Source organism: Linepithema humile, chromosome 1 (assembly GCF_040581485.1).
Source record: "Linepithema humile isolate Giens D197 chromosome 1, Lhum_UNIL_v1.0, whole genome shotgun sequence".
Classification (NCBI taxonomy): Eukaryota; Metazoa; Arthropoda; class Insecta; order Hymenoptera; family Formicidae; genus Linepithema; species Linepithema humile.
The window spans coordinates 27841931-27869503 of record NC_090128.1 but is presented as its reverse complement, the minus strand read 5'-3'; the positions used below and the strand labels follow the sequence as shown (position 1 = coordinate 27869503).

The 27573-nt window shown below is 38.9% G+C and overlaps 2 protein-coding genes across 7 annotated transcripts in view; one reads left to right on the top strand and one right to left on the bottom strand.

Moving 5' to 3' along the window:
* The window catches only part of zda (peptidyl-prolyl cis-trans isomerase zonda), a 123346-nt gene that overhangs the window by 61272 nt on the left and 34501 nt on the right, over window positions 1-27573 (top strand). For all 5 annotated transcript variants that reach the window (XM_067348933.1, XM_067348928.1, XM_067348953.1 and 2 more), the window contains one exon: window positions 23066-23191. In XM_067348933.1, coding sequence (XP_067205034.1) covers window positions 23066-23191 — 126 coding nt within the window. The remainder of the gene's footprint in view (window positions 1-23065; window positions 23192-27573) is intronic.
* On the bottom strand, window positions 1953-27267 carry Np (Notopleural). 2 transcript variants are annotated; one of them, XM_067348685.1, is made up of 11 exons: window positions 26043-27267; window positions 20956-21064; window positions 15697-16031; window positions 13361-14852; window positions 10602-10745; window positions 10070-10216; window positions 9018-9094; window positions 8415-8515; window positions 7573-7844; window positions 7336-7514; window positions 1953-7142 (listed from the first exon to the last, which is right to left on the bottom strand). In XM_067348685.1, exons 2-11 carry the CDS (start codon window positions 21062-21064, stop codon window positions 6978-6980), a joined length of 3021 nt encoding a protein of 1006 aa, XP_067204786.1. In that variant the 5' UTR covers window positions 26043-27267; the 3' UTR covers window positions 1953-6977. The 2 variants fall into 2 exon arrangements, with proteins under 2 accessions (XP_067204786.1, XP_067204791.1); XM_067348690.1 differs by having other exon boundaries at window positions 1954-7142; window positions 7336-7490; window positions 26043-27266.

The window sequence follows — 27573 nt, the reverse complement described above, 5'->3', positions numbered from 1 at the left end:
TTGAGCGCGACAAGCAATGATAAGGTACAATCTTGTGATTACTCGATATCGAGAAAAACGTACTTTCAACAGTAAATAACACGATCGCACGATTAGCAGAGTTCCTTTTAATTTGCGATTTTTTACGAGTCCTTGGGGAAACTCGTGACAGAGCACTTCAGCCCCTGTTGTTTTATTCCACGCGGCTAATTTGCATTTTTGTAACAACAATTAATTTATATTTTTCCTTCTGGGTTTCTCTTGCGACGTCAGTCAGACCGTAATTAATGTTGACTTGTCATTTAAAACTGCTGACATTAAACTGCAAACTTTTCAAATATATTTCACATCTTTCAAATTCTCAAATATCAATATCAAATCGGATTGATATTAATACTAATATTACATATAATATTTGAATATTGAAAACAATTTCTCTACGTAAACATTTTATTTAAATTACATATCGATTACATCTAAAAGATATTTTTTATATAAATCTGCAAAATTCATATAGAATTTTTATATTAAAAATATATGAGAGAAAGATTACACAGAATCATATTTGATAAATATTCGACAAAAAATATTAATATTTCTCTACAAATTTGTATCATTTGTGTCACTTTAAACGAGTGATCTGTGACGTCGCGTTTTATTTTATAAATCCCGAATTGACATTATTTTTTAATATTGTAACTGCATACATTGTATTGCGTATCCTGGTTATCGGGAAGCATTCGCGTCGCGCTATCAGTCGGCGCAGACTCAAATACAACTTTCACATACCACGATAAGTACCAGCGTATGCATGCGTGAGAGGCGAAATCTCCGTGCGGACGCAAGTTCGCGCGTTGCAGGCTGTCCTGATTAGGAGGATAAAACTCCTCGACTTACGACCGCGGTTTTATTTCTCCGCCAATTTGCATCGAGACGCGACCCACGGGTGAAGGCCGACGTGACAGTTTGCCGGTAGGGACACGCGGCACAGAGGCACGGTACGTCGACAGTTTCGTGACTTCATAAGGAAAAGGCGGAGGTAGCTGGCTTTCTCCAAAGCCACTTAACCCGATCCAGTAACATCCATCCACTGGGCTCGTCACGCCTGTGACATTTTCAATAGCTTTGCATCGACCGGCATAATCGGAAAAATCGCGCGCGCGCTCGCTCGCGCTCACGCGTCCGTAATTATTTTCCTATTACCGATCGTTGAGTGAAATCTTTAGATTGGACAAAATTATCTCGATTCCTATTGAAGTGTTGCTGAGCTTTCTTTGAGCTCGTTCATGACGCAGATAGCCTTCCAATGTCGATATACAGAAAGCGTTTATAATTTATTTATTGTGATGTCTCGGGAGAATTTTACGTTGAGTTCGTAAGAATATCGAGAAAATTCAGCTTGAGATATGTTATATTAACGAGTGCATTCCGAGTATATTCGGAAGATTCTAAATAATTATAACTTTTACCATCTTTCATTGTAAGTTTTAAAAATATTTTGCTGACGTATCTTATATAAATATAACGCACAAGAAATTCTTTGAACAAAATTAAAAATAGGGGAACGAAAAATAATAAATTTAATGAATTTTTAAAATAATATAATAGTTTAATAATAACTTGAAGCTAATTTTTATTTATTTAAAAATAAGCTCATTCACGCTTAACTTAATTATTACAGACACTAACCTAATTTTATATATTTACGTTTAAATTTTTCAACGTTTATATATTGAATACTAAATTTATGAGCTTGTGTGCTAGTTTAAATGGTTGTTAATTGCACGACTGATATTACTCGTACGAATTAGATAGTTGGGTGATTAAACTACTTGTTTTCTAAATAGTTGCAATAATTATAGATGCATAGATTAAAACCGGAAGTGACAAATAAATGAAACTGTGGCAATATTGCAGAAGTTTTAATTAATAAGAGATGTGAAAGAGCGTAGAAAGGAAAATAGTGAATGTGGATCACTATATAGTATTCTCATTATATTTCTCATTCAAACATATTATTTCTTTATTAAAATAAACGATTTTCAAACGACGATCTGATTTGAGATTTTATCATAAAATTTCCCACGTTAATAACTGTCTTAGAATAAACTATTACATTGTAATTTTAGAAGCAATTTTATCTTTAGATCTGTTAGAAATAAATCTGCATTTAATTATGCAAAAATATTAGTTAAAAGAGGAAAAATGTTAATGCGTTATAATGATATGTTTATTTATTAGAAATATATCAAGTAAAAAACAATAGATATTTTATTTTAAATTATATTTATATAATTAAGCTAAATTTTTGGCCTATTCCTGCAGCAAACTTTAAAGTTTAAAGTGAAACGCATACTTTCGAAAATTTGTTTCACAAATAACTTTGTCATATAGAAATCCGGATATTGGAGATCTTTTATAAGAATGTTTACGTTTTCTTCATGCCGTATAATAGGTCGCAAAAAATTGAATAAAATCGATTGGCGTTTTTACACAGCAATCGTATCATGTTCTTGGACTTCACTACGGTATTGTGCCAGGAAAAAGTTGTTCACATAAATCGCTTTCGAGCGCAAATATTATTTTAACAAGCTTACTTTGCCGAACGTTCAAATTGCAACGCGCCAATGAAATCACGTGAAAGGAGAAGAGAGAGAGTCACATTCTGAAAGAATTGTATTGCCGTACAAATCGGCTGCGACGATTGTGTCGTGTTTGTCCCATTAAAGATAATCTAAAAACCGCGATTCCTTTCTAGACCGGTTCGTACTTTTAATCGAGAAATATCGAGCGTAGCTATTCGTCCTGCAGACCTCGTACGTAAAAAACAAAACAAAGATTGCACGTTTTACATTAAAATAAGTTTTTATTAACTATTTTTGCTACAATTTGATTTTATAAGAAATTATAACATTTAAAAAAAATAATCGTATAAATTAAATTTAAAAAACAGAATTAAGAAATTAGAATTAAAGTAAATTCTGGAAAATCGCTTCAATGGTGGCTTTTTCATGACATTTACAAATTAAAACGAGTATTAAGTAACAAAGGCAAAAAATTTTACCTCAGGCTTATTATAAATGATTTGATTCATGAATATACAGAATACACACAGGTAAATTGGTTATGTGCCTTCAATTCATTATTGCGATAGATGTAATGAAGCGACGTAGATGAAAGCTTTTCACTCAACCTGAAAGTTATAGTGGAGTAACTGTATGATCTTTCTCTTCTATTTGCTTCGGGTAAAACAACGAGCTTTTCAATCTCGATTCTCGTTAACGCTGTTCGTTCGCTTTGTTGTTTTCACGATTATTTCGATACAGCGCGCACCGGAAATTCTGCACACTTTTTATCGCTTCACTAATTCCGTGATGTTTTCTTAACTAAAATTAGGTCAGCCGTATAATTTGCGTTTGCAGCAAACTTACGATTTAAAATTTACTTTTAAATACATTTTCAAGGAAATGAGAAAAAAAATAACCGCAAAAAGGAGCTTTTTACTCGGTTTACTTCCGTTCAAGCGTTAGAGCACAGCTGCAACAGATTTCATCGAGCAAAATTTTCTCTCAAATGTCTCCGTTTTCATGCAGGATTTCCCGATATCGAGGAATTCAAATCCGTTCTGCTACATTTAATGTAAAATCGATTTTGTCCGGGTGACTGTACGGGTACCAGCAACGTGTAAAGTTTAATTATAAACGCTTATCGTGCGTATTGCGATAATTAATCGTGCGTGATAAGTTTGTTTGCCTTGACGATTCATTGACCGCAATAAAGCGTTGATTAAAGACAAGTTCCGAGAACAATTGGAATTTTACCTATATTGCGAGAACGGCTGATCACCGGTATCTTTTCACGGCTGATCGACCGGTATCTTTTACGCGAGAAGGAAAACTAACTCTTCCAAATGCGGGCTCGGTCTCTAACGACTGGCAACGCACCGTTAGCAGCGGGAAAATTTATTGCTACCAAGGAAGCGAATCACGTGCAACGCATATAGCACACTACAATGTCCGGCGTAAGAAAAAGTACGTGAACATAAAGTTCTCTCATAAAACTTTTCGCGAAAGTTCTTTCGCTTTCTGCTTTTTCTAAATATATATATGTATTTATAACTTCTAGCTTTTATCAAAATTTTCCTACTTATCGAACTCTTGACGTTAAAGTCGTACAAATTTAAAATTTTCTTTATTGTGACTTTAGAACTCGAGTTATCTTTTCATTCTCTCTCTCAAAAAAGCTTCAAAACGTATAAAATATAAATTATGTTTCGACAAGGTTCGATCAATAATGAAAGGTGTGATTCATAAACGAATGAGGGAGATAAAATAATATCTGTCATTTTTGTTATGTATATACTTTAACAATATATACCTATATTTTAACGATGTCGAAATTTTCGTGCAACACTCAGGGCGATTTCGTCTCGTTACGAGTTTATCAAATACGCTCCGTCGTTCATTAAAGCGGCGAATTCAATTTTGCAAAATTCCATCCTTCGTTCCGTTCTCATTTGCGCTGGCGCCTAGGCCATGCGTGGGCGTTTGCGACACGTGAGCGATGTTCGAAATCACGAACTCTCTCCACTGCGCAAATATCAAACCGCCCACACCATTGTTCGCGATGCCGCACACATCGCAGGTATACAGAGCGATGCTGCATGGCAGGAGATACATAGTAACGCGAGAGCGATAAATGCAGCGGCGGAAGAGAGAAAAAAATAGGGCGGGGATATAATCGACAACTCGGTGCGGTTTTGCGGATGCAGCCGATCGCTTTTTAATACTCGTCTCGTAAATACAAAGGCGGACATGATGATGAGAGATAACAATCGGGTGGCTAGGTGAAAAAGCGCACGCCGCGCACACCACGCCTCGCCGCACTACAATCCGATCGATACCGAATATTTACAAGTGCGTCGGAATCGCGTTATTCCAGTATGTATTTTGCGCTACGACATTTGTCAGCGCTTTTAATTAGCGAAAAACATTGCTTGCGATAACGAGAACGTTAAAAATGTAATTTCGAATAATCGATGGAATTCCATTAAATTGTTGACAAGTAAGTGCGAGCGATGTTTTTGACAAATTAAAGTATTGACAAGTGCCATTATGAAAATATACGATACAGAGTATTCTTTCGTAAATATGCGCGCGAATAAGTTACGCGCATCCACGCACGTATCGCCGCGTATATATAATAATCTAAATATTTGTATATATAAATTTCTTTATAAATTAAATTAAATAATATCTATGTATTGCGATAGAGATGCCTTCTTTCGTTCGTTCGTTCTGATTCAACTAAGGTCGGTTCGCAATCACGTCGAAGCTTCCTCGATCAAAATTTAACAATTCGCTCGCGATGCTCGCGAATGAGTCATTGAGATTAATGAGCACACTTTTATTTTTATCGCAACGCTATCAGTTCGTTTCTGCTTGAGACTATATACTCAAGCAACTACGAAGTAAAGTGCAGAATTTATGGAAAATTGCAACCGAACGTATTTTTTTTTTGATCCTCCACAGGATCAAACGGGATAATTGGATATTCATGAGCTTTGGAGAATGCATTGAAATTTCCATCGAAATTTGCGAAATTACTATGGAAATCTAAAATAGGATTTATGAGAGTGAGGAATTGCATGATTGATGTCGAGAATAAAAAGTTTCAAATCGTAGTAACAATCGCATTCTGATCGGTAGCAAACATCCAACAATTTATAAATAAATAAATGAAAATAATATACGTGTTATCACGCGTAATAAATATTGCAGTTTTTGTGTATTTGAAAAATATTTAGTATGCGAACAAAAAGTTTTATCTTTTGTTTACTCACAGAAACAAAAGCTGGTGAATTTATCACTGATTATACGGATATTTATAAATTAATATGAATATTTATCGTTTATCAATATTCAAATTTTTACTGCAAATATTCGTGTCATCAAGTTTACCGAACTGCAAACAACTTTCGTGCATACTGTGATCCAAAAAAATTTATTCTACTATATCTTTTTTCTATACAAATGCATGTTTAGAAAAATATGTATATGTATTTTGAATCACAGTAGCTATACGATAAATTACTATAAATGGTAAATAGGAAGATATACAAGGTATTAAATTGCAAATAGCTGCAAAATTGAATAACAATTCCAACTCGCTTTAAATTGTCCAGCTTTGTTAAACTTATACGAATATTCTATTATATTTTACATTATTTTAATTTAGCCAAACTCGAATTTAAAGATTATTTTTGAATATTATCGATTTGTAATTGAAACTTATAAAATTAATTTCAATACGCAAGAGTAAGAGTATTTTATAATAATTACTAATAATAGATCTATATGCTTTATAGATTTATCAATTAGATCAGATGCACTTTTATATGCATTCGTTAAATATTAGGCAAACTTTGAGCAAACTGAACACTTCGGAAAGGAAAGTAAATACATGTTTGGTGAAAAGAGAAGAGGAAATTTAAGAATGTTACTGAATAAGGAGATATCTGAGGGAATAACTTATCTTAAAAAAATAATTCCATAATCCGGAATTACCAATTTGAAATTTGTTCTAAGATAAAAAGAAATCTAGATGATCGAAATCTTCGATCTTTTTTCGCAAAGTGCGATATATTTATCACCGGTTCGTAATGTCTCTCTGGTACCACAAATTGATATCATTTTTAGTCCTTTACCGAATCGTTGTATCACGTCGGATTTATTTGAATATATCGCAGCTTCACTTGTGAAATTCGAATCAGTGGCGCCACACGTCGTACGAGTTCGCAACACGCACACTGATCCTTGTGAATCCTCGCGCTGGACCCTTTAATCTTTTTCACTAAATTGCACTTGATTCACAGCACCGGCAGATGGTGCCGTTAGCCCATTTGCCGGTCGCCTCGAATGTCCGAAGGAGTCGGCGCGGCTTATGAGCGCAAATTTCGAGTGCAGACACGTACTTTCGCATCTGACAGCGAGAACTGCTCAGAACTGCAGGATTTGATTGATCCATTCGCGAAATTCCGATATGCGCGTGTAAACGCCAGGTTGATTAGGTGCGGCGCAACCGATTCCCCAGCTGATAATTCCGGCAAGGACCCATCGCTTGTCTCGCGTTCTTTGGATAACCATAGGACCGCCGCTGTCACCCTAAAAAACGATCGACAATTACAAATTAAAATATATAATTATTTTATCTAAAAGATATCTAAAAATTATATGAAAAATATCCAAAGCATTGAGGAAACGTTTTGTAATCAAATATTCATACTGTAATTGTACTTAAATAAGGACGTGAAATTTGTTATTTATCCAAAAATGTACGTAGAAAAATAGAACTAACCTCGCAAGAATCAAATCCACCGTTTCTCCAACCGGCGCAGATAAAAATGTGAGGAATGTGCTCGATGTAACCCGCGTTTCTGTACATTGCTTCGCATACAGTATTATTAATAACAGGTACCGCGACCTCCTGTAACACGGACGGCAGTGGTCCCTCTGCAAAAGTATGTAATAATACACCTACATGATGGATAGCAAAATTTATTTTACGGTTTAGCAGAATTATCTGTTTTAATACCGTCATAAAGTCTGCCCCAGCCAGTAACGAAGGCAGTGCGACCAACGAAGGTTTCATCATCGTCGGGTAAACAGATCGGCAGGACGTTCGGCTGGAAGGGTAGAAGGGGCTCGTAGAATCTCAACAGGGCCAGATCGTATTCGAAGGTTCGCGCATCGAATTGCGGGTGGCTCGCCACAATCTGCACCCTTCTCTCCTGATATCCGTACGGTTCATCTTCGTTTGCCAAGTCGTGTTCGCCAATCCTTAGTAATAGATCGCTAGGCGGTACGCTGCAAAAGACGCATTAATCTGTTAACTCCGTAAGAAGCTCTACTTCAAGACAAAATTATTGACAATCTTGCATTTTATTTTAAATAAGAGCGTACATTAAAAAATAGAATTCTAACTTTTAGAGAATAGATTGCAAAGCGGAATAGTAAACTTTAGAAATTAATGACATTAAATAGTAATAAGAAATTTGACAATAAAAATTAGAATTTATATAGGCAATAATAATAAAGAAGTAGAGATGAAATGATACAAAATTCAGAAATTCGGTATTTCTTGTGAAAAAATACAGAACGTTTCGTGATACTCTCGGTGATACTCTATTTCGCCAAGACGATGCGAGAACACGCGTGATAGCCTTCGTCCTTTCGCTTCTCAAATATACTAGATGAGAAAATGTTTGTACAAGCGGAGACAATCTTTTTTCATCGCGCAGAAGGATCGTAAGCGCGAGCGTGTTGTCGCAAAAAGTCTTTGCACTACAATGTTGAAGAACGCTGCGAATAGCTGGTTGGGAAGATCGGCAGAAAATTTAATTATGAGTGTTACAAGACGGCAAACACGTCACCCACCTTTCCACGCAATGTGCTGCGGTAATAGCCCAGTTCTCGTTCAACAATGCCGCGCCGCATTTGTGCAGATACGTCTGCGATCGCCATTGACGTAATGAGATCTGTAAGGAAATTTGTCACGTGAGAGAAAATTAATCGCGTTAATCGCTGTGCGCGATCGTGCCGATCGATCTCCGCTTTATCTCTCATACGTGACAGAGTGGGAGTGATTGCTGTTGTTGGCGCGGAAGGTTACTAGTCATCATGATTACATAAAACATTTTTTTTACACATCTGAAGAAAATATATGTTGTAATTTTTATTCAGACGATAGATCGATTGATATTAATTTATGATGATGATTTATGATTAATTTATCGTGGGAGACAAGTTTTATTCGTATTTTTTATCCTGTAAATCTTGACGATTAAAGTTAATTACGTTTTAATAATTATCCAATTTGTAAGTCAAACATGGTCGTGCAGAGAGAATCACATCTTTAAAAATATATAATATATAAATATTACAGAAAAATAAAGACGATGTATGTTTAAAATAATGTTACAAAGCAAAGTTATAGCGCTCAAAATATTCGCGTAATCAAAAATTGCATTCGGCGCTTACCTGCCAAGGCCATTTTCCGAAACTGCTTCGAGTACCACCGACAATTTTAGGCTCCGGGAAGAGTCTTCGACCGCACACTGCAAGGATAAACATTGTTGAGTTCCAACTTTTTAACAAATTTGCGACTCTCAGATGAGCGGTCATGTTGCAGAACGGATTGTGTTTGTTCGACTGGATGAACCGTTGCGCGGATGCATCGCTCAGTTAATTCTTTTGCCTGTCCGCAGGCGGAATTAGGATTTTTTTTTTATACTGATCATATTGTATGTACGCTCGTGACGCTCATCATGTTGATTACGGGAAATTACCGACGTTGGAATTTATGGCCACCGAGTCATTATTTAAATTAAGTTGCACCAATCACAGCTTAGAGATAATGGCAACTTAAATGGCGGGAAAAAACGATGTAAACAATAGCGTTAGCTAAATGCTAAATTGTAATTATTCAAGTAAAATGTAAATAGGAAAAGTTTTGATATTCTTAGAAACATATTGATTTAAAACATAGAAATAAAATTTTCCAAAAAACTGCAAAAAAAATCTAAAAAAAAATTGTGAAGTAACAGATATATTTCTGATTGAACAATTTTAGTGTCAAAATTTATAGAAAAAACTTGAAAAATTGTATAATGACATAAATTTTTTCTCTGATTCAGCAGAATTATCTTTTGCTTGCTAAATTTAAACATACAATCTCTCTCTCACAATGAGAGATAACAGATGTCTGTTTTATCGAAAGAAAGAAGAATAGCTTAACATTATCACAAGAAAAAAAAATAAAAGCTGTGTGATCTCTGTACGATCAGAAGTTGGATCATTTTCAGGATCATTTAACTAGGACAAAATCGAGCGGAATAACGTGAATTCCGACAGCGACCCGAATCCAGTTCCGCGTTTCACCGATCATTTTGCTTTTAGTCTCGGGACTAGTTCTAGCCGAGTAACGATTCGTTTCGGTCACCCGATCTAATTTGTTTTACTCATGCACCGGCTCATGCATGATGCGCTCGCGGTTCTATTACAACGTGACCGTTCAGTATTTAAGCATTAACCTTGTTTATAGTCCGACATATTGAAGGTGTCCACTGGTACCGGAAGATCTGTGTCGATTGTAACGCTGGCAATTGTTGACAAAGTGGTTATTATCGGACTTAGCGTAACATAGTCAGGAATGGTGGTACTCTCTGTTTCGGGTTTGACTGAAAATCCAAAATAATTACAGATTAATTCATAGTTACGTACTAAATCAATATCGAAACAAAAGTGATACGTTTATCGTAACGTGTTTTTGCACGAAATAAATACTTTTACATACAAAAAGTTGAAGTGCAGCACATTTTTATATATAAATGTAGAATTTTAAAAAGAGAGAGAGTAAAGAGTTTTCAAAGAAAGATTTTATGAGAAACAAATTGTTGCAATGCTAAACTTTGAGTGAGAGGTTGATCTTTCCTTATAATTCGTTAAAGCTATTCCTTTCAAGTTGTTGCTCGTTTGCATGATTACGCCAGCTCTCAAAAGTTCTCCGATTGCGAGCAAACTCTACACAGAATACTCACAAAGGATACAATTAATATGCCTTACCAGAAGTCAAAGACTGTATAGTGGATTCCGCAACCGGTTCGGTCGTCGACTCTTGAGTTTGCGGTAACTTTTCGGTGGTAGGCGACTGGATCATTATCCAGCCATCCGGGGTCGTTATCGGCGACCAATCAGTTTCCGCTTGTTCTGCGAAGCGAACAGATACAACAAACGTAAAGCATACTTGTACTCTAATTAAAAGCGAGAATTTACGAATTAAAGAGCTATCATTTTTTAATTATATCTACAGAACAGAAATAGAGATAATTCGTTGCGATGAGAGTAATAAATAATTCACCGTGAATAAATCAATTTCAAACTCGGCTCGTTCAACTAACGCTGCAGAATATCTTATATATATTTTAAAAAATCATTGAGAAACTTTTTCTTCAGTTCGTGGACCTGTTTCGTAGAACGCCTTCTTTTCGGACAGATACGCTATGTTAATAAGAGGCCGCGTGAACCGGTTTGATTCTCCGATTTGGGGTGCTCGAGAGAAGGGTCGAGTTCTGTTTCTTTTTTTTTTTACGAGGTAACGAAACTCGGAGAACAGTTATTACAAAATAATTCTCGCTGTTACAATAAGACGGATGGAGATAAGTGAGGGAGATGACTGTGATCGCGTCGGTGGACAGCTCGTGGCCGGTTTATGTGAACCGTTACAATGTTCCATCCCAACAGTGTACATATATGTATCACAGCGCCGTGCTATCGAAGCAACGGCTCTGATCCATATAACATTTCATTGCCGTTGTCTCTAGGATCCGGGAAACGACCTTGGCTCGCATCCACGACGAGCAGCACGGCTCGCTCGGAAAGGATAAAGCGCTTATCGAACACCGCGAACGAATGCGGGACGGATTACCTACTTATGCGGCTCGGCGCAGCCCATTTTCGCGCAATTATGCCGTTGCATAATGCAATTACGCCACTTAAGGACGTGTTACGTTCCCCAGAATCTGGCACGCATTCGGATAACATTCGGGAGAAAACCGATTGAAACGCCGATCATGTCGAATCATTGACCCCATCAAAACCACCTGAATCCACAGCTTCTGACAAGGATTCGAGAGTGCGATAATAAAATCCGGAAGAGGAAATTTATAGTACCATTTTGTTCTCTAATAAAGATTGCATATCAGAACGAAGGGATATGTGAGGCATGTTCAGATAAGAGCGAACCAACTATAATATCTGAAGACTGCTTGATGAAATTGCGCTTATTCAAAGCCAGTTCTATAAATATATTAGGGAAGACATGAACGGATGCACGCATGAGATGCTCATCAGAGCAAAAGTGGATTTAATTGCACTTCATACGATTATACACTCACCCGAAAAAAAAGCGGTACACTGAAAATGTGGGAAAAATTCATCAAATTTCAACTGACGATAACTTCGTAAATAATAAAGATAGAAAGTTCTATAAAATATGGAAATGAAGCTAAAAATCTCTACTTTAAGAATCAATTTATTTCAATGTTGCAAAATAAATTTATTGAAAATGGCGGATGACAAAGCGCGAGCATGCAAAATTGAAAAATAATGGTTCGAGTTTGCGACGGTGCACGGTATAAACAAAAAATTGTAGCTTATTGGGATTAAAAGCGTACGAAAGTACAGAGTCTCCTCTTTAAAATGCTTTTTTATGCATCTCGATACGATGATTTTTCGCTGAGAGATTCGCATTTGAAGTAAGAATCTGCCTTTTTCTTCAAATGCGAATCTCTCGGCGAAAAATCATCGTATCGAGATGCATAAAAAAGCATTTTAAAGAGGAGACTCTGTACTTTCGTACGCTTTTGATCCCAATAAGCTACAATTTTTTGTTTATACCGTGCACCGTCGCAAACTCGAACCATTATTTTTCAATTTTGCATGCTCGCGCTTTGTCATCCGCCATTTTCAATAAATTTATTTTGCAACATTGAAATAAATTGATTCTTAAAGTAGAGATTTTTAGCTTCATTTCCATATTTTATAGAACTTTCTATCTTTATTATTTACGAAGTTATCGTCAGTTGAAATTTGATGAATTTTTCCCACATTTTCAGTGTACCGCTTTTTTTCGGGTGAGTGTATATTGAAAATATATTTTAAATATTTAAAAGATATTCCAAAATCTATAGATTTTACAAATTCTGAGAAGTTATTTTATTTCCGATATTTCAAAAATTATTTCAATCTTTATTAGACGATTTAATAGATCTTTGCAGCGCATATTTTATTTGACGATACGCAGTTGCAAATTTAAATATGCTCCCTTCGTCGACGTCAATCTATCTTCGAGGAATTATCGGAAACGTGATTAGCAGCTTTATTCGTTCTGTGTCTGTATGCTAAATCAGTGAAATCAAAGAAAACGGACGTTCATTGTGTAACGCGACGCCCTTGTCGTCAGTGGGAAATCATGATGGCGATCCACGTTGTGCGGCACGTCGCATGCATTAAAACGCCAAAGAATAGCGAAAGCGAGTTTAGCTGATTGTTAGAATAAATTTAGTACCTTTTCACTTTCGCTTTTCCTTTCCGATCGGCAAAATAATAATTAATCGTTAACAATGGAATATTTTCACTCCTTTAAAATGTACATTTGTAGCGAGAAAAGCTCAATTAACGTATTACAATTAATATCACGATTAATTTAATATTGCAATTAAATATTGTAGTGAAGTAAAATTATTTACCAGAAAATCGCGCAATATTTCGATATAGAAAGTCAGAAAGAGAAATAATTATTCGATAACATTTGCTTCACTTACCTGTCGATGTAGCTACCGTTGACGAAGATGTCTCGGGTACCTTCGTGGAAACTTCATCGGAGTTCGAGCTCCACGTCACCAATCCTGGCGAATGGGTGGTCAGCGGGATCTCCTCGAGGGTATTATTAACATCCTGGCCCTTGGTGGGAGGAACGTAGGTCGAGGTGCTCTCGTTTCTAACGGTAAACGTGGATGTCGAACTCGAGATGCTCGTTGTAACTTCCACAACGGTGGATGTAGTCGCCGGGACCTTCGTCAAGGGTTTCGTCGGCTTCGCCGTGCTGGTGGGTCTGGGCTTCGTAACGCCAACCGTCGACCCTACGGTCGACCCTACGGTCGACCCTACGGTCGACCCTACGGTCGACGACAACGGTCTCGTTCTCTCGGTGGTCGTGGTGGATTCGGGCTGGGCGATTTTTGTCGTCGTACTAGTGATTTTGGTGGGCTTTGTCTTCGTCGTGGTCGATAATGGTTTAGATGTCGTTGTCTTGTTACTGGCCGTTGTTTGAATCGTCGTCGTCGGTTTGGCGGTGGTTGTTCTAATCGTCGACGTCTTCGTCGTCGTTTTCGAGGTAGTCCTCGGTGTTGTCGTCGTGGTGGATATTTTCTGCTCCGGACTCTTCGTCGTAACGGTAGTCTTCTGACTGCTCGCGCTCGTAGCTGTCGTCTTCGTGGTCGACGGTCTAATTGTGGAGGCTAGAGTATTCTCCGTGACGCTTGTAGACGTCACGGAGGATCCGACGTTGATGGACGATCCGGAAGTCGAGTGAGGTTTCGTCGTCACTGGCAAAGTCGTGCCAAAGCTGGAGCTCGTGAGAGGTTTCGATGGAGTTGTCGGTCTCTTTGTCAGTGTAGTGGGTTTCTTCGTTGTCGGTACCGGGCGCTTCATTACTACGGTTGTGGTAGGTCTCTTAGTGCTACTGATAGGCTTCCTGGTAGTCGTCTGAACCGGTGGCTTGGCCGACGTTGTATTTCTCGGTGGGAATCTGGTCGAAGGCGATATTTTTTGCGTAGTCGTGAGAACGCTTTTCGTTGTAGTCGATTGAACAATTGGTCTGCGTGTTGTCGAAGAAGACGGCTTTTGAGAGATCTGCGCCGTCGTCGGTCTCTGTATCGTCGTCGTGGAGGCAACTGGTTTTTTCGTAGTTATCTTCGACGAATCTGTCGATCCGGTGATCGATAGCTTCGTTGCATTTTCGGCGCTAGGTCGTAAGATAGACAAAGTGGATGGCCTCGTAGGTTGCCTCGTTGTGCTCGATGATACGCTTGATGGCCTGTTTACTGCAGTACTAGTGGCGTTCTTCAATAAACTAGTTTCCGTGCTGGAGCCAGAGGTAGCGCTTTGCACAGTTTGGAATGTTGAAAGACGCGTAGTCTGCGTGGTCGTTTCGATCGTCGTGATCGTTGGCTTCTTTGTCACGAACTTCGTCGTGTCTCTCAACGTACTCGCTGAAGTTTGCGCAGTTTGCACGCTTGAGACTACGGGCGTTGTCTAAAATTCGCAGAATTATGGTTACATTAAAATTATTAATTGATAATTAATTGTGTTAACGCGGAGAATGTTATTCTACGGATAATTTATTCTAGAAATTACGCAATTTGATTAAAATCAAATTGTTTTTAATCAATTACAAATTAATCTTCTGCGATATTTTTTTTATAGAGGAAATAAAAATTTGATATGTCAAGATATTTTATACGTAATAATTTTCGAATCAAAACTACCAAGTGTATGAATCTTATTGTTTATAAAAATGAACGTTTAGACTCGGGCGGATTTAATTTAATCCGATCAATGATCGAAAAAATAGTACAATTTCCGCATGTCATATTCAATTTATACGCACACTTTGCCGCGTGCTGATGATTAAGCGGTTTAATGAGCAACTTTCTTTCTTGAATCATGAATCAATTGTGAGGTCATGCGAACTACTATGCCTATCCTGATGATCTCACGCAGAGAAAGTTATTATAACATATCTGAATAAAATGAGAATATAAAACGTCTCGCTCTTCACAATTTAAACTCTTTCACTCTCGCCGTCATTCACGCTAAAATTTTATTATCACTTCCTGAAGCTACATTAAATTGCGATAATCCTCGCGTATTGAAAATATAAAAAGACTCAAATTAATCTGTCAAGAAGGAAGCGGATTATTTATTATCAACCGTCTATTTTATCGACGCCAGGCTTCGGATGATTTGACAGAGTGGTTATTCTCGCGGGACGTTACTTCGATTCCATCGATCCGCCTCTAAGAATTTCAAGCTGTCACGCTCGTCGCACCGGCGAAACGTGCTAAGCTGGTTCGTTGCTTCATTAGCGTCTACTTGCCGTGGTTTGCAGGGCCTCGGCTGGTTTCTGCTTATCTACGGCCGGCTTCGGCCTCGCGAAGTAGCTCGGTATGTCATTGCTCTCGATGGGCCCGTGGGTCGTGACGAATGGCCTTGGCGGCGGCGGCGGCGGCGGCCCGTCGTCGATGCTGTTGTCCTGCGGGAAGACGTCCGGCTCGTCGTCGATCTTACAGCAGCTACCGAAGTAGAAGCGATCGATGCAGGTGCCGAGGTGCGTGCCATTAGCCTTCGCGCAGGTGAACGCGAACATGCACACGCCCGTTTCGCCGCTCCTGCGTGACACGCAGGGCAAATGCCTGATGTTCCTTCCCGTGCCTGCGAGAGTGAACGAAGGAACGGTTGCCATTACATTTATCGATAAATCAATTTCGTATTTTCTCGACGCGGCGTACAACGGAAAAAAATATTATTAATATATTTATATTGCATTATTCTTAGCTCCTTGATTTCTACACGCTCGAAATAATAAGTGTTTTCCTCACTGAATCACTATCTTTTCATTTAATGTTACATAAAGATAATGCGCCGGAACTCTCGCGCGATGCCTCACAACGATACGCGATTGTCTCAAGTGATAGACGGAATCCTTCCGTTCGCGAGAGATCATCTCGCTAAAATCTAATGCGAAAGTAAAGACTGCTGCACCGCGGGGGGAAAGAACTGGTGAAATGAAACGTTAGGAAGAGATGTGCCTGCAGGAGGAATTCCCTCCGCGTGGCCGTCGACGGCGGTTAGATAAATGCTTCCGTGTTCTCTTAAAGTGTATATCAACCTTCACCCGGTGTCTATAACTGTTCATTCACGATATACGTTCCACATTCCCGCCTGTAACACTTCGCTCTCGTATCGTCAACGTATCTGCTTATAATTCTCTCTTAATGGTCTTGCCGAGCGTTCAACCGCGATCTCGCGGATGATGGAAGACGCGAAACGGCGTAAACGGCACATAATTGCGAGACGGAATCAAAAAGGAAATGCAGCGCGAATATGACGGATAGCTCCGGCGCGGCGAAATTATGATAAGCGCAAATACCGGGTGCTTACGTGAACGATGATCGTAATATCTTGTTAATAAGGATCTGCGGAAGTTATTGGTTTGATGATACTACATTGTTTATAAAACTTATAGAGCTAGAATGTGAATTTGTTAAGACCCTATTTATGGGATCGATTTGTTCTCGAAACAGTTATGATATTGTAGAAAACGGAAAATCGTTCATTAATTGTTTATCAGCTAACAGGAGTCTTTTCTGGGTCTTCGACGCATTATGTTACCAGAACGGAAAGTGGATAAATAAAAACAGATGTCATGTTAAACTTAAAAAGTCGGGAATATCAGAAGCGTATAACGGAATGACAGAAGTCTGCTTTGACAATGATTCATACGGTCGTGCAATACAGTTAGCCGCGAAGGAGCAGCGCACGCCGGAGGAAGTTAAAGAAGCGTCCTCTCCGCGAAATAAGATATGGAATTTCAGACGAAAATAGAATTCCAAGTATTTACGAAAACCTCTCAGGTAGGTTTCTTATGTTAGATCTCTACAGTAAAATAATATGTAGTAACGTATTGTAGTAATAATTTCAATTACAAAATTAATTAAGATAAAGAATAAAGTAAGAAGCGGAATTTGTCGATGAGATCCGAACAAAAGTTGAGAAACGACATTTTATAGCGCTGTGCGCGGTGAATATTATTATACATTCTTTTTGCGGCTGTCAAAAGGTCTGACGGGGTAGAAAATCTTCCCGCGGAATAAATTCCAATTCTGAATTCTCTCACGATCGCGGTTTTATAAACGATTGCAAAACACCGCTAATGCGTATACAGCGTATGCCGCATTATATCGAAGAACGAATTGATGTCAGGCGAGGCGAAGCATCCCGGTACCGTTAAGTTTCAATGTATGAGCCTAGTTGCCCGACCCAAAGTGGGTCGCAGTCGTAGCCTAATGTAACAGCCTGTTTCCCTCTAAAATACTTCACAATCTTCTCTCATTTTTTTCTCTTTTTATTTTCCCATTTTATCTTCCGCGATCTTCGAGAACCGACGAAATCACCCTGCATTCTAGGGTGTCTAAGTGCCCGGCGTGATTAAATGCACATTCTTGACCCAAGATACTTGGATGGATCAAGGCGCGCCCTCAGCGTGCATCTAGAAAATCCACGAACGCTATCCCGTGTACACCATAAACTGCGTCAAAGAAAGTGACAGATCGCTTAGCGTGGTGAACGGGATTTTGTGTCGTTGAATAGCAGTGTAATATTTGTTTTTCATTTAGGCGAGATGGAAGAAGTGGCCATTAAGACAAGAATTATTATTAAGGCACGTATATCAATGAATCACAGAAATTCGAATTGTCACCCATCGAATTAAAAGCGAAATTCACGTTTTACTTTATTTGATGAAGTAAACCAGTGCTCGGAATTAGTCTGAACATTTCAGCCGATTTCCGTGGTATACGCCTCCTTTCCTCTCCTTACCGCGCGCGCCGCAGCCGCTAGGGCCAGCGCCGCCGAGCGTTAGGAGCGGCACTATCTGATTAGGTTCTATGAGTAGGTTCTTCTCCCTATTTATTAAAATTTAAAAAAATTTATTAAAATTTATTAAAAATAAATTTTTTTTTAAATTTATTAAGTGGAAATATTTCAATAGATTTCTACGTCACCCATGAGGTACTAATACTGACACGTTTTTCAAAAAGTGGTTTTTATCTACATTATTGCATCAATTGTTCATTCTCATAAAAGGCTAAGAAAATCTAATTAAGAAAATCTCTTTTACATATATATTTTTTTTTAAATTAAGAATTTATTTTTATCTTTAGTGGAATAGGTCTACGGGGGAAACCATTAAAAAAAAACGCGTCAGCATTAGTATCTCATGGGTGACGTGGAAATCTATTGAAATATTTCCACTTAATAAATTTAAAAATAAAAAATTTATTTTTAATAAATTTTAATACATTTTTTAAAATTTTAATAAATAGGGAAAAGAACCCACTCATAATCAGATAGTGTCGCTCCTAACGCTCGGCGGCGCTGGCCCTAGCGGCTGCGGCGCGCGCGGTAAGGAGAGGAAAGGAGGCGTATACCACGGAAATCGGCTGAAATGTTCAGACTAATTCCGAGCACTGGTTTAGGCATCTCTCAGGAAATCGTAACATTTTCTTCACTACATAAATAATGTTTATTTTTATTAATACATAATATATATATTTAATTATTAATGAAAATAAACATTATTTATGTAGCAAAGAAAATATTACTATTTTTTGAGAGGTGCCTCAACAACCGAGCCTATTTCTTATATAAAACGCTCCTGCGTCAGAGTTATCGGCGGCTCGACCGCCAGCGGCCGGGCGGTAGTGGGGGGACAGGAGGCGTCGTCTCTTGAATTGGCCCGAAATGTGCAACTAATTCCGAGCGCTGGATTAAGCGATAGTCAAGATGTGACAGTCACAACACAACTGTGGTTTCCGCACTCCGAACTGGCACGAACCGGTCGTTAAAACATCATCGTTTTTCCGCAAATGTTTACTTTTTTTACGCCGGCGCGTCTGGTCGACGGGCGTTTCGTGGTAGATGAAAATCAAGCGTAAAATTATTTATGGTCCTTCGGTTTATGGTAGCTCGCGCTATTAGGTCAGTCAGTCAAACCAGTCGCCCAAAAAGTCCTACACACCGGTCATCCTTCCGCGTGGAAAATGTATGCTAACGGAAGTGACGCGTTAGTTAGTCACCAGCGTGAAAGAAAGTTGGCGACGCCTTTATGTAGCTGTCAGAATTTCAAGCGGGTCCGCGCAGCGGAGAATGCAAAAGTGCGTGTGCGTGCGTGAACGCCCGTGCGATTGTGCGCGAAGAATTTCACTCGCGCTATGGATCACCGTAGGAAAGTGCTTTATCCGATCGCGACGAGCTTGGAAACGGAAGTTTCGCGTGATCGCAGAAGCAAGACCTAACCGTCGAAAGCGATACATGTGTACTGTCGCAGAACAGTAACAGCTTACCGCACTTAAATGCTATGTATCTATGAAAACTGATCTGCGTCAAAGTCTTTTTTCACTAATTTATTTTTCCTTCGATGATTACATTTAATTGCATTTTCTAAGGAATGCATCTAATATTATAGATCTTTTAATTAATTAATTTTTTACATTTAACTGAATTTTTTTTTAATAAGAAAAGTCGCGGAAGAAAAAATAGAAAATATATAATACTCCTATTAACTAGAAATAACAATATATAATAAAACTATTGTTTATTCCGTGGATCACACGACTCATTGGCCGCGTGATAAGAATGGTTACGCGAAAATTGGCAGGATCGGTTATGATGATGTAAAAAATCACAGTAAGTCACACGGCCCAATGACCGTAAATGACCCACTTATACAGAAAACTGACCAGTCCGCCTACGTTCCATTCGAACACGAATTCAAGGTAGGTTCAATGTCGCTGCACGATGGAAGGCAGATAAATGCTTACGCACACGCGTAGAAAACGATCGGACCCGCTGTGCCGGTTACTGGTATTTGTGTACCGATCCGTTACTCAGCTGACACACGAGGAAAATGCAACGAGCGTGAAAGAACCAGCGCGACGAACACAAATATATCTATAGAAATCAGCTTAAGATTCGTATCACGTCTAAATCAACATTTTAAATTCTAAATGTGCAATGTTGACTTTGGAAAACACAGGAAAATGTTAACAGAACACATAATCCTCTTGCAATTATTTTAAATAAATTTCTAAATTAAATAATAAAAAACTCTTCTTAATTAAAATTGATAGATTTTATATGCAGAGTTGCGAAAGATTTTCATCAAGAAATACGGTTCAGTTAAAAAACCGCTATTACGTAAATTTGTATTCGATAATACGGGAGCCGCCGGATATGTAGATCGATAATTTTTAAGCGTTAACTTAATATCATCCTCATTCGATAGCGAACCGTAAGAAGCGCGACTTTGGAAGAATGTGAGTTTATTTCGGTCGTTAATTCGATTATGTCCGCAATTATGCTGAATTAAAGCTACTTATAATGGGCAAATTAGAACCGATATTCCGGAGGCATCGTGCAATTTCCGTAAGACGACGTAACGGCAATTTAATCAGCAAATTGCGATCATTAAATATCGTACATTACAGAGAAACTCCTCGAACTTACGCCCGATGTTATCTGGCAGAAAACCATTGATACTCTTCCCGCGAATAATAGAGCGATCTAAAGTACTCACTTCCTGGTAGAAATTGAGGAACATAGATCGGACTTGCGATAACAACGGTATGGATCAACACATTGCTGATGAAAACGGCGGTCCAGACTTGTTTTCGCCGGTCGCACATCTGAAACACAAACAAAAGCCACAGGAGAAATTAGATTTATTTCTTGGACGCACTTGTTTCTTTTTTTTTTTTATTATTAATTTTGTTATCTGCATTTCTTTTCATATTTTCAATCGATGCGTTCTTACGAATAATAAATACGAAGAATATGTAATAATAAATAACAACTAAAAATAAGTTCCACAAGTTTGCAATTGCTTATCAATGGCCTAATTGATTTTTTATCGTCGTGATTAATTATTTATTTGCAAGATTTGCAAAGCGAGCTTATTTAAATGTGATTTAGACAACACCGACCATGACATTTGTCGCGACAATATGTCTGAGAATATTCTCATGAGAATGGACGGGGTAAAGGACTGCCTCTTCGTACGTCTGGATCGTATCTAATTACGTGACGAGTCTAATTATGCGATGATTGCATTTGATTAGCACGAGGCGTCAATGTACTCGCCGCGACGTTTTAGCGCGACTCGCAGACGGTTCGTTTCGATTCGCCGCCGGATGCTGCTTGCAATTAGACGAGCGATGATCCACTTTTGAATTGTATGTCATTCATATTTCTTGTAATCCCGGTTAGATTTTGGCATGGATTGATGCTCTCGATATCAAAATGATATTGAATCGCTTGACAAATGGCTCTCAGTAAAAGGAAAACTCATTTATCTTTCCTAACAAACAGAACAAACGAACGGAAACATGTTTAACTGTGCATGTCGCAAGTACGAAACAAAGTGTAAAATATCTTCGTGATGCGGAACTAAATACAAATATTATGCAATTAATTATGACTTATTACATTAAACGCGATTTTGCTTAGTAGCCACAATTTCAGAGTAGGATGTTAACGAGAATAATTTAATAAGTTTGAATCAATTACTCACCGAGCGTGAAATTACATTCGGATTTAATTAACTAAGGATTTATACTCTTTCTTTTATCTCTTTATTCGTACTTTTTCTTTTATTACCTGACACACTTGCGGCGCGAGCACGTGTATGCGTTCGACATGCCTTTTTGACAGATAAAATTGATTGAAAATTAAATTAAAGATGGAAAGATAGTGTCCCGCGAGTCTTATGTAATTGTTACGTGCTCGACCTTTTTGCGATTCAATAAGATTCGTCCGGCCATGTCCAGAATTCTGGCACAAAAGTTCGGTAATGTCTACAGCTGATCGCGAGCTGCACAATAAAGGAGTAATAGTTTCAAGGTCGCGCGTGACAGTAGTCGTCTTTTCTACAATTCGGTCAGATGCGAGACGCCGGTTCAATGACCCGGTCGTTGTTATTTGCCAGTTTATTCAATAAGTTTGTCACCGACGAAGCCGAAGAAGAAAAACAAAGTAGAAAATCTTTCCTGAAAGAGAAATTCTCAGCCGACTAATTTCTAGACAATCGACAATTTCGTTCCAATTCTGTTCCTTGACACTTCGTAGCTTTCGTCGTCATTTCTCAGTTGTCATTGTAAAATGATGACTGTAATATAATATATAATATGTTCTATGTATATAGACTATAGTATAATAGTATTCACGCAGTCGTCGGTGATGCCACCATCACCTGGTGGCTACCTGTTTGTGGCCATGCAATCAACGGGTTACAGTTATTCGGAGGCAGGAATTCGGGTGTAACGTTATACTTCGTCGAGCCTGAATCACGCTGTCACGACTGTAGTCGACGATCATCTGTCGATGATTAAATCAATGCGTGTGCTGTTCATCAATGCGTACCGTTCACGGTTGATTATTATCACGAATAAATTTGTTCATCAATCATTTTGTTTGATAATTATAATTGCTAATTGCTTATATTTAATTTAATTTTACCCTTTTACACTTTTAAACTTTTTGGGAAGTTTTAATATTGCTTATTAAAACAAATTTTTGTATATTAATATCTTTCTACTATTTAATATATATTCTTAATTTATTACTATACATAATATTTTACTTGATATATAATGCTTCTGTTGCAATAATGAGAATTAATTTATTTTCAGTAATTGTATCGTCACGTCAAGATGTCTTCAAATCAAATCTCTGGCTTTTCATCGGTGAATCACGGGGAAAACACAGTGAGGAAGCAACAAAGACTGTTACAGTTTTATCTGCAGACAAAAATGCAGGTGAGTGAAACAACGAATATAGACGTGAGTCTAATTAGTGAAATATTAGATAAATATTAGTGATATATTAGATAAAGATACTCCCGGCTATTAGACGCTACACATGAAACAACGTTCGTTTCCTATGGTCGATGTTCATTTCAGTATTTTTCTTTTCTCAAGTCTGAGTGTATGATATTTCCTAATTGACTAGAATGAAACGTTAAAAGCCAACGCGAGAATGCTTTGTTCTCTATATTCGTCAATCTCTTAAGACTTACAATTTTATTTGCGGATAATGTTAGATCACTAGAAAAATATATACTTTTTCTTTTAAAATTAAATAATTAACGAGCGTATTTTGTCAGTGAAAGTTGCAGAGTGCATATAATTATATCTTAGAAAAAGATAAGACAGTGTAAAAAGGTAGTTTTAATTATTTTAATGGGCTTTGCGAAACCGCAATAAAATTAATAATATAAGTGATATAATATTATTTTTTATCTCCATTTTTTAAAAATATTAATTAGTACTTCTAGTCACACAGTCCAAATATTTTTTTTACATCAGCGTGTTAATCACCGTTCTACATATTTACAGAGCTAATGCTTTCTCTTTAGGCATATTATAATGTAGGAGCGAGAAAGTTATGTTTTTACGTCGTGTACTTTTGTAAACATTCGACAAACAAATAATCAACGATCGATACCTGCGAGCAAAATAAGACACGGTGCGTCGAATTGTCCGAGGATCGTCGATCGTTTCGGGCAAGAAGGAACGAATGCAGAGAGCAAAGCATCCTCGCGAGTTGACCTTTGCCTTGCCGCTTAATTGCTATCTTTCCTCATTTACATTTAAGTATACATTCATCTTGATTTTTGACACATATTTATTTTATTTTATTTATTCTACTGTCGTGACTTCACGACTCATCTATCTTATACTCCTTCGTTTGAGAAAAATTCACACGTTATTGATAATGATGAATCTTAATTGGTGGACGAAAGCGACTAGGACGCACGTGAGCATCGTGGACTATACGCGAAGATATACGCACGTAGAAAAAGCTTTTGTCCTAACGTAACACTCATGCAGTAACGGTACCTGCCACTTTCATTTGTACTCACGTATCTAATGCGGCACACATGTGGGTTGGCGCCGAGATACATACGCGCAAATAAAACTGTAAGTCTTAATTCTGGACTGCGAGTCGCGCTGCGTCTGCCATTACGTCGGTCGTAGATTATTTCCTTTTAGCTAACAACATTAACGAACATATTAGATATTGCAGCGTAGGCAGCGTAGAAATTAGTTTGAACTCGAATTACGGTATATTTCAACTCTCATCTGCAAGGAAATTACCTAAGAATTTTATAAAATTGACAGATTATTTATGTATCCACATTGGAAGAAACTCCGGTAAATTTATACAAATAAAATGTAAAAATTAAATGATAAATAATGGAAATATATTTAAAAATATTGTAATTTATATAACTTTATACATTTTACACTATTTATTTACTTATTTATCATGTAATTTTTTACATTTTGTTTCTGTAAATTAATTTTTTTGCAGTGCATGTTATCTCAATTAAAAAATTCCATAGAAAAAAAATTTATTATTTTGAGCTGATATTCTCGAACATTAACATTGTTTTATGTATTTGCTCCAAATAAAATTTACGTTATAGATGTTCTGAGAAACAATAATATATATCATCCAATATTAATAGCGTTTTCAAGCAACGTTTAAGAGTTATTTTATCGAAATGAACAGGTTGATTTAAAGAATACCTGATTTTTCACGTCGGGCCCGCATGAATTATGTATGAAACTACATAAAACCGAACAGAGACATTAGTTTACACATATGCACGCACACGTGCAGCTCGCTGGCCACGTACGAATAAAATTCAGCCTGAAACGAGTCAAGTATACCGCTATTCTAAAGAACATGCGGTTAACTTCGACAACGGATCTGCAATATGTCCCGCTCGTCGATATACGTCACGGTAGTGTACACATGTAAACCTCTGAATTGATTATTCGCGCAATAAGCCGTGTTCATCAAGCGGATAATATTAGTAGTATCCGAACTGAAGCCATCATAATCCATCATTTCTGTGTTTTGCTCGATTTAAGCTTAACAAGTGTGGTTTGCGTATCTAAGATCGCTCCTGTTTCTATTTATTTATAAAACCTATGTAGCCATGTACTACAATTTGTTCTCGAAGCATGTTGTTTAAACACCTATTTACAAACATAAGCAAACAAAGTTTGTCTCGCTAGAGCAAGTGAAAAAGTAAATATTGTTAGACATCATGCGCGATATATCTGACAGCTGTTGTCATTGGTTTTGTTTGTGACACTGTTAATCGAGTCGCAAATCACATTTGAAGAAGCTCGAGATACCGACAGCATTTTAACTAGTCTTTATTGAATCTTGCGAAGTGTTGTCATAAGAACGATACGTTCCTCGCTTCTCGAGGAAGATTAAACGTCGTTGATCTATCACGGTTATACCGCTCACGCTGAGCAATAATCATCGTCCGACCGCGGGAACGATAGAAAAAAGTATTAATCGTACGATCTCGAGGATGAAGGACGAGAGACCGCAGAGGAAACCACCTGTTCAGCCCGGGTTCAGTAACCACCGTGACTAGAAACACGCGGCGCAGGAATCGCCGATCAAATCACTTAATTATCCCGAACTATCCGCAATCAGAAGGTGCGTCGTCTCTCCTCCCGTCCCTCCCCCCCGACAAAAACGATACCACTGACCGTTGTAATCTCAGCGAAGGTCACTCGCGCAAGAAAAACACGGCGCTTCTTCATACCACGGGACCTTGAGACGGAGCCGTAAGCATACCTTGACTGACACCGGTCGACAGACCGCCGCTGTTGCTGCTGCTTCTTCTCCACTACGATGCTAATCAAACTCCTCGACGTTGTCAGACGTTGCAACGGTGCATCGTCTCTCCGACGAAATCGCCGAGATTAGATTTCCACGGCACGGTTTTGCGACGACCTGGCGCGCCCTCGATCGATCTCGTCGAATCCTCCGCTGGACACGTGCGGCCGGCACGTGGTCGATGCCTGTCGAGTGGTGTCTCGGCGTTCGGCGCCACCCCGTCTCATCTGTGACCCAGCGACCCTCGTCGGGCTCTGAGGGACGGATCTCCTTCGGGATCCCGTCCGGGATACGTCGCGGCGCGATAATATATCAGGACTCGGCGGACTTAGCGATCCGAAGGAGGCGAAGGATAGGATGTGCTCCTCTCGGACGGTACTCGGACTCGGCAGTCGCCGTCTCGACCTGCTCGCTACGGCTGGCACCAATCGAACTGGTTTTACTCGGTTCACGACTTCTGGATCAGCCGATCCCCCGATCCGGGTGCTCGCTCCCCCTGCACGAAGAATCGGCAGGCCACGACGACACGCATCGGGTGCGATCGCGCTCGCTCGCACGCTCGCGTCCTCTCGAGAGAGGAATACGGCCGGCCCCCCCACGGCCAGGTAGGTAGGTGAAGCCGGATAGGTACAAACGGCGGGCAGGCTAAACTGCGGGACAGCCGCGGACGGTAGACCATGTCGGGGTCGGCGCTTTTCGCGCCGACAGGGACTCTAGCGTGCGGGCCTCGCTTGAGGTGAGGTGGTGGCAATGACCGTTCTCTCCTGCGTTCTTCTTCGTCTCCCTCGCGCGTCTCAGAACGTCTCCACCACCTCCACCACCCGCCTTCTTCCATCTACCTGTTACGGAGGTTCCCTCTTCTGCCGTCGCCGCCGGTACCACCACCACCACCACCACCACCATCATCACCATTATCGCTATGGTTAGCTTCCTTCTCCTGTCCGTGTGTTGTTCCCTCCACCCTGAACTGTTCTTCCCGTCTTCCCCACTACGACCTCGTTGTCGCTGCCGTTCGCAGGTCGGATGGTTGCCTCGTACCGTCCACGGCGTACACCTCTTTTACCTGAGTTTTCTTTCCTCTTTTTTTTTTCTCTTATTTCTTCTTTCCGATCGGATTCGCGATGTTCATTAAAGGATAGCAATGTTTTTCTGCGATCGCGATTTGACCGAATGAACAAGACGGGATCGACGGTTAACGAAGGTGAACGCTGGTGGTCCTTTCGTGTATGCGCGATTTTAGACAGCGACGCGATAATTGGGATAATAATACGCTTGAGACAGATCGACCTGACTTGAAACTGCTTCAGTTTTAAACTATTTCAGGATCCGGATCTGAGAATGTAATGTGTTTCGGTAATTCGATTATTTATGCAAGCAAACAACCTGATCTGATAATCACTTTAAAAAGAATCTTCCAGTTATGCTAAATGACTTTTTACGTAACTTTTTTACACCACGCATCGAAGCTTGCAATTTTTTAAGTGCAAAT